This window comes from Crinia signifera, chromosome 8 (genome assembly GCF_055691185.1).
Source record: "Crinia signifera chromosome 8, ASM5569118v1, whole genome shotgun sequence".
Taxonomy (NCBI): domain Eukaryota; kingdom Metazoa; phylum Chordata; class Amphibia; order Anura; family Myobatrachidae; genus Crinia; species Crinia signifera.
Window position 1 is genome coordinate 11512893 of NC_139224.1, and position 14745 is coordinate 11527637.

The 14745-nt window shown below is 47.7% G+C and overlaps 1 protein-coding gene across 5 annotated transcripts in view; it reads left to right on the forward strand.

Moving 5' to 3' along the window:
• IL5RA (interleukin 5 receptor subunit alpha) overlaps positions 1 to 14745 on the forward strand; it is a 71213-nt gene that overhangs the window by 34025 nt on the left and 22443 nt on the right. For all 5 annotated transcript variants that reach the window (XM_083155760.1, XM_083155763.1, XM_083155761.1 and 2 more), the window contains exon 3: positions 9111 to 9253. In XM_083155760.1, the coding sequence (XP_083011886.1) occupies positions 9111 to 9253 (143 nt within the window). The remainder of the gene's footprint in view (positions 1 to 9110; positions 9254 to 14745) is intronic.

Genomic DNA, 14745 nt, shown 5'->3' on the forward strand with positions numbered 1-14745 from the left:
TTCATATCTTGTCCACAGAGCTTACAGCCTGGAGCAGCAGTTTGGGATATACAGTAGACATTTCTGTGTCCTGATAACATCTATATTGGATATTTCACAGTAAATTGGGATGATTCCTGTTGGGTCTCAGACATACAGATATGTATTATTGTAACTGATTAGTGACACATCTATAATCAGATGTATCACTAATAAGACAGGTTACGGAAAGACTGACAAATATAATGTAATTTATAAATAGTTACTAAGGGGTGTATTTACTAAGCCTTAGGTGGAGATAACGTGGAGAGAGATAAATTACTGACACACCAGCTCAGCAACTGTCATTTTCCAAACCCAGTCCGTAACATACCAGTTGGGAGCTGATTGGTACTTTATCCCTCTCCAAGGCTTAGTAACTAGACTCCTAAATAATGTCACCGTGATATCAAGTAAAGAAAAGGTTTGTAACAATCAGACCACTTCCCCGATCGCTGTGTCAGGCACGATTTGTGTGTGACCCTGGGGGTTATTCTAATCCACTCTTTCTGACAAAATCCTTCTTAGACGGACAAAACCATGTGCACTGCAGGGGGGGCAGATGTAACATGTGCAGAGAGAATTAGATTTGGAAGAGTTATTTTGTTTCTGTGCAGGGAAAATACTGTCTGTGTTATATTTACACTGCAATATGGATCTCACTTTGAAGTAAATCCCCACCCAAATCTAACTCTCTCTGCACAAGTAACATCTACCTCACCTGTAGTGCACATGGTTTTGTCCATTTGAGAAGGAATTTGCCTTTGAGAGTGAACCAGAATAAGGTCCTATTTATTAGGCTATTACTTGTACACTATTATACTGTATAAAACTGACGTGTGTCACACACTTCACACTTTTCTGCATGACGAATTTGCTCTGCAATGTGTGTCATAGTTTAACCCAATGGTCAACAAACTTTCTTGAATCACGGCGTCCTGGAGTATCGGCATTTTTTTATCACAGCACCTCTGGGTTAAAAGTTTTTTAGTGATACATTTATTTTTTTTAAATATGGCTGAGGAGACCCATCACAGGGACTGAGATTTCTCGCAAGCTCTGTCCCTGTGTGCGACAATTGATGCCAGTTGGGCTGATATTATCACAGCACTTCTGCATCTGAGGACGCGGGTGGTGATAAATCGAGGACACTTCATATCTTATGTTGTCTGACATGCCCAATTTCTTGTGCCCCGGTGAAACGTGTAAGGTGGAAATGTAGGTGTATGAAACACTAGGAGGTGGTGTACACAATTATATATATTTTTTTAATAACTGGAAATAAATAGAATTGTTTAAATGAATCCAGTAGCTTGTCACAAATGAAATAAAAGAAAATAATAATAAAACCACAGAGGGTACAAAAACATTTTGCATTGGAAGCTGCTATTCAACATTTTTGGGAGCGTTTGGATCAGTACATTTTTATATTGGTTGTTGTTTGATTAAGTATGGCCATCTACCATCAATGATCTTAAAACATCGATGGTCTATGACTGATATTGAATACTTTTGCCATTGATGGCCAGAACCAGATGGTTTCCCACCATCGATAATGCAGAAGCAAGCAATTAAAAAAATTTTTAACCAAATTGTCGGGACTCAGCTTAGCTACGCCTCCGACACTCCTGCAAACGGGATGCAGTCAAAATCCCGACAGTCAAAATCACGAATGGGTCAAAATCCCGACAAGGACAAAATCCTGTCAAGGACAAAATGCTGACATTTACAATCCCGTCAAGGACAAAATCCTGACATTTAAAATCCCGACAAGGACAAAATCCCGACATTTAAAATCCCAACAATGTCAAAATACGACATATAGAATGTACAGGTGAACCAGTCAACATGACTTTCCGTCGACAGGTCGCAAGGTCGACATGGGGTTTTCACTGTTTTTTGAGCCAACATGTGTCGACAGGCGGTATTTCATGCCCTACCATCCACTAGGGCGTAGTGGGAGAATAAAATAATGTGTCGAGCGCAGCGAGGCACCGCGCCCGAAGCATTGCGAGCAAAGCGAGCGATGCAAGGGGCTGCGGTTCACTTCCAACTGTGTCCATGTCGACATTCGGGTAAAAAAACAGTGAAAAACACATGTCAACCTCGCGACTTGTCGACCGAAAGTCATGTTGACTGTTTCAACTCTACATTCTATATGTCGGTATTTTGACCTTGTCGAGATTTTGTCCTTGTCGGGATTTTGTCCATGTCGGGATTTTGTCCTTGTCGGGATTTTGACCCATTCGGGATTTTGACCCATTCGGGATTTTGACCATTGGGATTTTATACCGAATCCCTGCAAACCTCTTCCCTTAGGCTCTTATTGGTCCACAACCTTCTGTTCTGAGAACCAGGATTGGCCATTGATGGGTAAAACCATTGATGGTCTCCTTGCAGATGGTTTCTACACCAGGTTACCCATCAATGGTACCATGTGTAAATGGGTGCCGGACAAGTTTCCAGCAAATCTAGGACTGGGCTGTTATCAGGATACATTCTGTAACTCTAGGGATGGTTGTACTGGGAGTTCTCCAGTAGATGTACCATAGACTGATAGGCCTGGGTATCAGGATACGTTCTGTAACTCTAGGGATGGTTGTACTGGGAGTTCTCCAGAGAAGACGCACCATAGACTGAGAGGCCTGGGTATCAGGATACGTTCTGTAACTCTAGGGATGGTTGTACTGGGAGTTCTCCAGAGAAGATGCACCATAGACTGAGATTCCTGGGTATCAGGATACGTTCTGTAACTCTAGGGATGGTTGTACTGGGAGTTCTCCAGAGAAGACGCACCATAGATTGAGAGGCCTGGGTATCAGGATACATTCTGTGGTACTTATGTAGTATCTGGGCTGCCGATTTCTAAATCGGGTCGGATCGGGAGATCGCATCGCATCGCATGCGACCATGCGATTCGATGCGATGCGATGCGATGCGATGACCCGATTTTTCCATAGGAATCAATGTTAAAATGGACTGAGTCCATTTTAACATGGAATTCAATGGGAAAAATGGGTCCTTTTCATACCCCTACTATCCAAGTGGGCATGGAGTTGGATATAAACCTGTGGCGAGCGTAGCGAGCCACCGAGCCCGAAGCGTGGCGAGCGAAGCGAGCCCCGCGAGGGGACGAATACCGTTCGCTCGCCACGCTTCGGGCTCGGTGGCTCGCTACGCTCGCCACAGGTTTATATCCAACTCCATGCCCACTTGGATAGTAGGGGTATGAAAAGGACCCATTTTTCCATAGGAATCATTTTAACATTGATTCCTATGGAAAAATCGGGTCATCGCATCCGATATCGCATCCGATATCGGATGCGATGCGATGCGATATCGCATCGCATCGCATCTGATTGTATGCCTTAACTTAAGGCATACAATCAAAAAATCGGCAGCCCAGATACTACATAAGTACCCATTCTGTAACTCTAGGGATGGTTGTACTGGGAGTTCTCCAGAGAAGACGCACCATAGACTGAGAGGCCTGGGTATCAGGATTCGTTCTGTAACTCTAGGGATGGTTGTACTGGGAGTTCTCCAGAGAAGACGCACCATAGACTGAGAGGCCTGGGTATCAGGATTCGTTCTGTAACTCTAGGGATGGTTGTACTGGGAGTTCTCCAGAGAAGACGCACCATAGACTGAGAGGCCTGGGTATCAGGATACGTTCTGTAACTCTAGGGATGGTTGTACTGGGAGTTCTCCAGAGAAGACGCACCATAGACTGAGAGGCCTGGGTATCAGGATACGTTCTGTAACTCTAGTGATGGTTGTACTGGGAGTTCTACAGAGAAGACGCACCATAGACTGAGAGGCCTGGGTATCAGGATACGTTCTGTAACTCTAGGGATGGTTGAACTGGGAGTTCTCCAGAGAAGACGCACAATAGACTGAGAGGCCTGGGTATCAGGATTCGTTCTGTAACTCTAGGGATGGTTGTACTGGGAGTTCTCCAGAGAAGACGCACCATAGACTGAGAGGCCTGGGTATCAGGATTCGTTCTGTAACTCTAGGGATGGTTGTACTGGGAGTTCTCCAGAGAAGACACACCATAGACTGAGAGGCCTGGGTATCAGGATACATTCTGTAACTCTAGTGATGGTTGTACTGGGAGTTCTCCAGAGAAGACGCACCATAGACTGAGAGACCTGGGTATCAGGAAACATTCTGTAACTCTAGGGATGGTTGTACTGGGAGTTCTCCAGAGAAGACGCACCATAGACTGAGAGGCCTGGGTATCAGGATACATTCTGTAACTCTAGTGATGGTTGTACTGGGAGTTCTCCAGAGAAGATGTACCATAGACTGAGAGGCCTGGGTATCAGGATACGTTCTGTAACTCTAGGGATGGTTGTACTGGGAGTTCTCCAGAGAAGACGCACCATAGACTGAGAGGCCTGGGTATCAGGATAAGTTCTGTAACTTTAGTGATGGTTGTACTGGGAGTTCTACAGAGAAGACGCACCATAGACTGAGAGGCCTGGGTATCAGGATTCGTTCTGTAACTCTAGGGATGGTTGTACTGGGAGTTCCCCAGAGAAGACGCACTATAGACTGAGAGGCCTGGGTATCAGGATACGTTCTGTAACTCTAGTGATGGTTGTACTGGGAGTTCTCCAGAGAAGACGCACCATAGACTGAGAGGCCTGGGTATCAGGATTCGTTCTGTAACTCTAGGGATGGTTGTACTGGGAGTTCTCCAGAGAAGACGCACCATAGACTGAGAGGCCTGGGTATCAGGATTCGTTCTGTAACTCTAGGGATGGTTGTACTGGGAGTTCTCCGGTAGATGCACCATAGACTGGGAGGCCTGGGTATCAGGATACGTTCTGTAACTCTAGGGATGGTTGTACTGGGAGTTCTCCAGAGAAGACGCACCATAGACTGAGAGGCCTGGGTATCAGGATTCGTTCTGTAACTCTAGGGATGGTTGTACTGGGAGTTCTCCAGAGAAGACGCACCATAGACTGAGAGGCCTTGGTATCAGGATTCGTTCTGTAACTCTAGTGATGGTTGTACTGGGAGTTCTCCAGAGAAGACGCACCATAGACTGAGAGGCCTGGGTATCAGGATACATTCTGTAACTCTAGTGATGGTTGTACTGGGAGTTCTCCAGAGAAGACGCACCATAGACTGAGAGGCCTGGGTATCAGGATACGTTCTGTAACTCTAGGGATGGTTGTACTGGGAGTTCTCCAGAGAAGATGCACCATAGACTGAGAGGCCTTGGTATCAGGATTCGTTCTGTAACTCTAGGGATGGTTGTACTGGGAGTTCTCCAGAGAAGACGCACCATAGACTGAGAGGCCTGGGTATCAGGATACGTTCTGTAACTCTAGGGATGGTTGAACTGAGAGTTCTCCAGAGAAGACGCACAATAGACTGAGAGGCCTGGGTATCAGGATACGTTCTGTAACTCTAGGGATGGTTGTACTGGGAGTTCTCCAGAGAAGACGCACCATAGACTGAGAGGCCTGGGTATCAGGATTCGTTCTGTAACTCTAGGGATGGTTGTACTGGGAGTTCTCCAGAGAAGACGCACCATAGACTGAGAGGCCTGGGTATCAGGATACATTCTGTAACTCTAGTGATGGTTGTACTGGGAGTTCTCCAGAGAAGATGCACCATAGACTGAGAGACCTGGGTATCAGGAAACATTCTGTAACTCTAGGGATGGTTGTACTGGGAGTTCTCCAGAGAAGACGCACCATAGACTGAGAGACCTGGGTATCAGGAAACATTCTGTAACTCTAGGGATGGTTGTACTGGGAGTTCTCCAGAGAAGACGCACCATAGACTGAGAGGCCTGGGTATCAGGATACATTCTGTAACTCTAGGGATGGTTGTACTGGGAGTTCTCCAGAGAAGACGCACCATAGACTGAGAGGCCTGGGTATCAGGATACATTCTGTAACTCTAGTGATGGTTATACTGGGAGTTCTCCAGAGAAGATGTACCATAGACTGAGAGGCCTGGGTATCAGGATACATTCTGTAACTCTAGGGATGGTTGTACTGGGAGTTCTCCAGAGAAGACGCACCATAGACTGAGAGGCCTGGGTATCAGGATACATTCTGTAACTCTAGTGATGGTTGTACTGGGAGTTCTCCAGAGAAGACGCACCATAGACTGAGAGGCCTGGGTATCAGGATACGTTCTGTAACTCTAGTGATGGTTGTACTGGGAGTTCTCCAGAGAAGATGCACCATAGACTGAGAGACCTGGGTATCAGGATACATTCTGTAACTCTAGGGATGGTTGTACTGGGAGTTCTCCAGAGAAGACGCACCATAGACTGAGAGGCCTGGGTATCAGGATACATTCTGTAACTCTAGGGATGGTTGTACTGGGAGTTCTCCAGAGAAGACGCACCATAGACTGAGAGGCCTGGGTATGAGGGTGAATGACATGTAGAATAGGGTCTCGGTTTCGGGAAAGTGTAGGTAAATATTGCAGCAGGGGATTATAGGCTGCAGGGAAGATAAAACATCAGTAAATACTGAGGCACAATACAGTACATACACATTTACAGCTCACACGCATTGTGCGACCTCAGGCAGCAGCAATTTACAGGGTCAGGCTATATATATATATATATAGGCTAAACGTATATATTTGTGCCAGGTACTGGTAAAACACTCAAATAATGTACATGCCAATGAGTGCAATGGGCAAGATTCTAAGTAACACCAGAGAATAAGTTATTATAACAGAATTGGTGCCCATTGGTGTCTTGTGTTACATTAAATTGAAAAACTCTTCTGGAAATGATAGTCCACAATGAAGATGGCAATAGGGGTTATTCAGCATGGCTCTCAAAAGCAAACTCTTTCTCTAATAGGCCTGCAGGTGGGACAGATGCATACCTCCCAACTGTCACGATTACAGCGGGACAGTCCCGATTTTCGGGTCCTGTCCCGCTGTCCCACCCGCGGCAGGCATTGTCCCACTGCGGGGGGTGACAGTTGGGAGACCCCCAAATCTAGTAGACCCCCCAATCTGCGCACAGCGTCTATTCTCGTATGAAAATGAGGTTGCGGCTAATTAGCATAAACCATGCCCTCATTTGCATACACCCCGCCCCCTTTCCGGTCGCTATATAGTGTCCCTATTTCATCAGGACTGAAGTTGGGAGGTATGCAGATGTAACAGGTGCAGAGAGAGTTAGGTTTGGATGGGGTGTGTTGAAACTGAAATCTAAATTGCAGTGTAAGGGGGCATACACATAGGGAGACTTTTCCTTATTTTCTAAACACACGTATGCAGTCAAGATCTAGTCAGATCGCCTGAATGTTCTTAGGGAACACTGAGTTAAGCGCTGGCTCGCACAGATCGCTCAGCACACATTGTTATGTGTGTATAGGGCGAGGTGTGCTTAGGATCCGTGCAACTAGATCGCTCAGCACACATTGTTATGTGTGTATAGGGCGAGGTGTGCTAAGGATCCGTGCAACTAGATCGCTCAGCACACATTGGTATGTGTGTATAGGGCGAGGTGTGCTAAGGATCCGTGCAACTAGATCGCTCAGCACACATTGTTATGTGTGTATAGGGCTAGGTGTGCTAAGGATCCGTGCAACTAGATCGCTCAGCACACATTGTTATGTGTGTATAGGGCGAGGTGTGCTAAGGATCTGTGCAACTAGATCGCTCAGCACACATTGTTATGTGTGTATAGGGCGTGGTGTGCTAAGGATCCGTGCAACTAGATCGCTCAGCACACATTGTTATGTGTGTATAGGGCGAGGTGTGCTAAGGATCCGTGCAACTAGATCGCTCAGCACACATTGTTATGTGTGTATAGGGCGAGGTGTGCTAAGGATCCGTGCAACTAGATCGCTCAGCACACATTGTTATGTGTGTATAGGGCGAGGTGTGCTAAGGATCCGTGCAACTAGATCGCTCAGCACAAAAGTTTAACACATATCGCCCCATGTATGCCCCCTGGGAATAAAGCAGCCAGCATTTCCTCTGCACAGAAACATAATAACTCACCCAAATCTAACTCTCTCTGCATCTGTTACATCTGCCCCACCTGCAGTGCACATGGTTTTGTCCATTTACTTGATTACCCCAAATATGTGTCGTCCGGAGGGCTGGCCGACAATAGTTCAATCGCTGTATGCTGACATGCATTAGGACAAATTGGTAATGGTTGACACGTGATATGGTTGACATGTTTTTTGAACGACTTGGGACTGGGGAGAACATGTGCCGCAAGATAAAAATTGTCACCCCAAAAACCCTGATGTCGATATTTTCACGTGTCAGCAATTTTCAGGCTGAAATGTTGCTTGTGTTGACCTTTTCCCAATATATGCCTTGCATGTGTCGACCTTTTGGGACCCTAGGAACCAAACCTGATTGAAATGACTTTCTGGGAGATACCGTACAAATAAAATGAAGACTATGTGCCGTGGTTCTATACAGGATCAGTATGAGTCACCTACAGTCAAAATACTGACAGACAAAAGGCCGACCACCATTGACTGACAGTCAAAATTCTGACATTTATTATGATGTTGTGGTCAAAATTAGAGGCTACTACTGGAATATGAGAGCAGGAGACTAACACGGCACTTGCAGACGCCTCACGCATGGTGCCTTGCATTTCTGTACCCACTTACCATCGCTCAGTAGCTCTGAGTCACTGACTTGTAGACGTTGCCAAGTGTCACTCATTGTCCATATACATGCCTGACTTTTAGCAGTCACGCCAGTAATATTGTGCGGATTAGATCATGTACCAGGTGTATGACACTCATTCCGCACTGTAACTGTTCTGCTCACAGACTCCAGGAACATTAGAAGGCAGCTAAGCCCCAAAGAGAACGCATTTCGCCTTTTCTTTGCCGAAACCAGCAATGTTTTTATGATATTTGACGGCCATTGTCTGGCGAAACGTGTGGATCTGACTTGAGTATAGGCAGGAGCGGTAGATCATACACCAGGAATTGCTTAGGTCTGAACCGGTTATGGATTAAAGGGTTGACAGCGTCTAGATAGACATCAAAGGGTCAGTATGAATTTGCAATATAGTTTCCAGTGTGGTGTCTATGGTAATGGCGGGTGTTTCTGATCCACAGATACCATCCCGCCCCCCCAGGATCTGCAGGTCCAAGTCCCAATGCTCGGCAATGTCGTGGTGTCATGGAGGCACAGCAAGACGCCTGGAAACAGGAGCGTAAAGTACCGGATAGTGTCTGACACTGAAGACAAGCCCAATGAGGTAACTACAGCATCCGGTGGTAGCAATGACGGCTTATCTCTTATATATTTAGCCAGATCTGTCACTCATCCCCTGTGTAGCTAACGTTCCCACCCAGCGGGATACACAAACACGCCCCCCCCCTAGGGAAGAGACCAGTGTTTTATGTGTATAACGTTTTCATGTGTATAATGTTCCACCCCCTTGACATCACATCCCCCCGCCCAGCTAGGGCTACAGTACACGCCCACCATCCACCATTACTCCACAGCCACCATCCACCATTACTCCTGCACCCCCCTACCCTCTGCCAGCACCCCCCCTACCCCGGCGGGACACCCGCGACCCCTCCCCCCCAATTTTTTTTAGGTGCCGGGACACGGAGCATAGCTACACACTACCCACACCCTGAAGTCCCGCCACCAAGTTCTGATTGACCCACGGCCTATTCAGTCAGCTATAATGGATGACCATCGATAGCTACAACAATCGATGGTTATCCAAGTAATATGTTACTACTATCGATGGCATCTGCACCAATGCCTATCCCTACTCAGCAACAGCCAAAAACTTTTACTACCCCTCATGCCCACACACCTCTATCACTGCCCTGCCTCCTGTTCTCCTGCCCAGTAACTTCCGCCATTGGGAAGCCACTCACACTGTGTTGCCCACATTCCCCTATCATGCTTTACCACCCAGCCTCCTGCTCTCATGCACCCTAACTCCCACCCAGTAGGAGGAGACACTGACTCAGGGGCACTGTCCTGTACTCCTGTGCTGCCACGCTGGACCCTCACCCACTGGCAGGAGCTGCACAGTGTCTACCACCCTCCTCTTTAGTCCCCCGTATGCCCACACACCCCTATCACTACCCAGCTTCCTGCTCTCCTAAACCGTAACTTCCACCACTGGGGACTCGCTGACACTGTGTTGCACACATACCCCTATCATGCCTCATAGCCCAGCCTCCTGCTCTCATGCACCCTAACTCCCACCCAGTAGGAGGAGACACTGACTCAGGGCCACCGTCCCGTACTCCTGTGCTGCCACGCACAGGAGTGCGTGGCAGCACAGGAGTCCCCCACCCTCCTCTTTAGTCCCCCTTATGCCCACACACCCCTATCACTACCCAGCCTCCTGTTTTCCTGTGTCGTGGCCTCCGCCAGTGGGGTGCCGCTGACTCAAAAAACACCCTACTATACTATTGCACACACACACCTCAACAACACGCACCACCCCCACACACACAAATGTCACTGTACCCTCCACACTATCAATGTACATCTTACTCTGTAATCGCTTTTTAATTAAACAAAACAATACACACCCCCTTCCACATCATATGCTCTCTATTTAACACATTTCACCTATAACTCAAGTTGCACTACAGGCATCTTTCATACAATTCTAACCATATTTCTCATATACAAACATTCACAAATTAAGGGGGCCGCCGCCGGTGTGAAGAGCGCCCGTAGGGCTCGATGAATCACCTAGTTAACATGTAATAAGTAGAAGCAGGCAGCAATGTGGACTTTCCGTGATAGAAAAAAACAGTTCTACTGTCATAACCAAAGGAAGGTTCCCAATATACAGCAGCTATATAGGTGGCACTCCGGCCACTTGTAATCGGGAAACGCAGAGACCTGTATTTAGTTCAACGTTATCGTCATCTGAGATGGGGGTTAATGTGAGGGGGAACGGGGTGGAACTGAGTTCCACCACCTCTAATGGCGAGGTGGAACATTTTATCCTCCACTTTGGCCCTGCACAGTAATTCTCACAGAAAAGAACTCTAGTTTGCCCTGGATGTGGATGAGTTTAACAAGAGATCATACATCGGGATGGAATATTATAAGGTAGAGCCACATTGCTGCCCTTCCAAGCTAATCCTTGACCAGCAAAAACCTCTCTCAATCCAATATGTGTGATTTTAAGATTGGATACACTGATAAATTCCCATTTCCACTCCCATTGGACGCACCCCTGATGAAGTCAGTTGGTTATCTCGATAAAAGATCATCTACAGTTGGAATGTGCATAGTATTATGTAATCATGATATTGTATTAACATTGGATGTTCACAAAAGGGATCGCCACAAATTTTGTTTTTTAATTGTGTAATTATTATTAAATGATCTTATTGTATTTGATTCATGTAAATATTTTATTAAGATATACTTATACCCATGCGCCTTATCCTGGGTGGTCCATTACTATAATCACTGCGCCCTCTAGTAATTCTATATCTCTTATATATTTGGCTACATCTGTCACTCAAAGTGTGTCTGGAGCTATAACGCTGGGTGGAGCCTTTGACTCACATGACTGACTCACATGACAGAGAACCAGCCCAGTGAGCCCACAGTGCCAGACACATACCTCCCAACATTAAACATCCTAGCATCTGATGTGTGTGACCTCTAGCATGTACAGTATATACATCACTAGAGACAGGATTATATGCAACAAAAAAAGCTTGAAATATGCATGCAAATATGCATGAAAGATACTTAAAATATGCATGAAAAGTGTTAAAATATGCTACATTAAATAATAAAAAAAGTCAATTTTAACTTATTTATTTAAAAATCAGCATACAATTAGTTGCAAATAAACCTCAAAAATAGGCCCCCAGCATCTGCAGATGTCAGTATGCTGGCTGCTACAGCATACGGCAGCGTCCAAAGCTCTTCTTGCAAGAACTGCACAGACCCTCATCTCCAGCGCGCAGCATAGCGCGTGAGGGTGGCGCAGTGGAAGGCTTCCTCCCTGCGCCGCATTCTCACTGTGACACAGCATTTTCTCCGTGCCGTGTGATGTCACAACCCTTCCACCCGCCTCCTCTGCTGCAGAAGTCTGTCTCTTGGTGTAAAGTCCCAGGCCAGGGGCAGGTAAAGGTTCAGGAGCTTCGTAATGACATCCGCCCCGACTGACTTTTATCAACATGGATTGACAGCCTAGAGCAGTGTCAGACATAGCGTACATCAAAGGTTCCTAATTCTCTGCACATATTGCCCCAGCCTGCACACTCTACCACTACCTGGCCAGCAGCAGCAGGGCAAAGCAGTGCTGTGACTTGCGGGTGGGAAGAGGGCTGGGCCTAAAATATGCACCATCACTAGATTTTAGGTAAAATATGCAATAACCAGTGAGAATGGGCAAAATATGCAAATGCATATGCAAATATGCAAATGCATATAATCCTGTCTCTATACATCACATTTCAAAACTTACAAACTAAACCTGAAATAAAGACTCGGAGACTTAGGTTTGGCAGAAATTGTTTGCTGATTTATTTTAGCACTTTTAAGCTAGATTAATTTATTAATAATTAATTAATGGTGGCCCAGAAAGAACGGCTAATTAACTAAGCTCCACCCACACAATCTGCATACGTAATCAAGCCTACCCTAACAAGCGGTATCCGCTCGACCTACTGCATTGACTACCCACCCATCTGATGGGTTCGCTGCCCCCCGGAGCGGGTGATCGAGCGAAGGCCTAAGCCAATGAGAGGCGAGCGCACCGAAAAGCAAACATATACGTAGCATCATCATTTGAATAAGAACTAATTCTATTCACCTGCCGTTCTTTCCCGCCTATCAGCCAACGCGATTAACACCCACCCAACCATAATAACACAAGGGAGGGAGGGAGGGAAAACTTTCAGGAGAGAGAGGAAGACTCCTCCCTTTCCTGCCCTGATATCCCAGCTAACACTGCCCTTCCCTAAGTCCTTATTGGACCACCGAGTCACATGCTTCCCTAGGTCACACAACAGCCTTGGATGTTTAACCCACTCCATGCCTATTGCAGACATTACGTTATTCGACCCTCTCCAGGAGGGACACAATGCTCTGTTTCTAGACTTCTCTCTTAATTTACGATTACCATCACCTGTGGTGAAACACCTTTCTTCACAATTACCCTGTTTAAACAGGTGATGGCAATCATAAATTAAGAGAAAGGCCAGAAATGGAGCATTCTGTCCCTCTTGGAGGGGGTTATGTTGGGAGGTATTCAGACACCCTCTGCCTCCCAGCTACTCACCAGACACACCAGGTGAGCGCCCCCCGCGACCCCCCCTCCCGCGATTCGCAGCACACACCCCCGCGACCCCCCTCCCGCGATTCGCGGCAAAACCCTCCCCCCCGCCCCCCCTCCCACGATTTGCGGCAACCCCAGCCCCCCCTCCCGCAATTCATGGCACACCCCCCCTCCCGTGATTCGCGGCAAACCCCCCGGCCTCGCAAACCCCCTCCCGCGATTCGCTGCAACCCCCGCACCCGCCCTCCCGCAATTCGCAGCACCAACCCCACGACCCCCCCTCCCGCAATTCATGGCACCCCCCCCCCCGCGACCCCCCTCCCGCGGACACCCCCCACCACCCCCCCAAGCCGCCGCGATTCACAGCAACCCCAGGATCAAATGTCACATGCAAAACACTGACACAGCTATGGTCGACGATGAAAAAGGTTGACATGAGTTTTTGAAGATTTATTTTTCATTTTAAGAATGTTTTCATATTCATTCTCATGTGTCGACATGGTCACCAATGAAGTGCCACACTTATGTCAACATTTAATGTGTTGACCTTTCTGTGTTGATTTTTTCTTGTGGCGATTTGCGGCACACCAGCGACCCCCTCCCGCGATTCTTGGTACCCCCACGCGAGCGACCCCCCCTCCCGCGATTCGCGTCACCCACCCCCCACGAACCCCCCTCCCGCGACTCGCGGCACCCCCCGCGACCCCCCCCCATGCAATTCGCAGACCCCCCCCACCTCCCTCCCCCCCATTCACGGCAACCCCATGATTAAATGGCACATGCAAAACACTGAAATGGCTATGGTCGACAATGCATACCCCCGCGACCCCCCTCACGCGATTCGCAGCACACCCACCGCAATTCGCGGTACCCCCCGCAACTCCTGCGATTCGCGGCACCCCATGACCCCCCTCCCACGATTCGTGCCAACCCCTCGCCGCCCCCCCCCCCCGTGCGGTTCGCGGTACTCCCCACCCCCGCGACCCCCCCTACCGCGATTCCCCCCTGACCCCCCTCCTGTCATTGCCGCAACCCCCCGCCCCCGTGACCCACCCTCCCACGATTCACTGCAAACCCCGCGCCCACCCCACGATTCGCAGCACCCACATCCCCCCGCGACCCCCCCTCCCGCAATTCACGGCATCCACCCACGACCCCTCCTCCCGTGATTCGCGGACACCCCTCACCTCCTCCCTCCCCCCCCAGGATTAAATGGCACATGCAAAACACTGACACGGCTATGGTCGACAATGAAAAAGGTTGACACGAGTTTTTGAAGATTTATTTTTCTTTTTTTGAATGTTTTCATATTCATTCTCATGTGTCGACATGGACACCAATGAAGTGCCACACTTATGTCAACATTTACATGTGTTGACCTTTCTGTGTTGATTTTTTCTTGTGGCAATTTTTTTCCAGTGACAACTATGTGCACGTCAACCTACACATCATCAACCAAT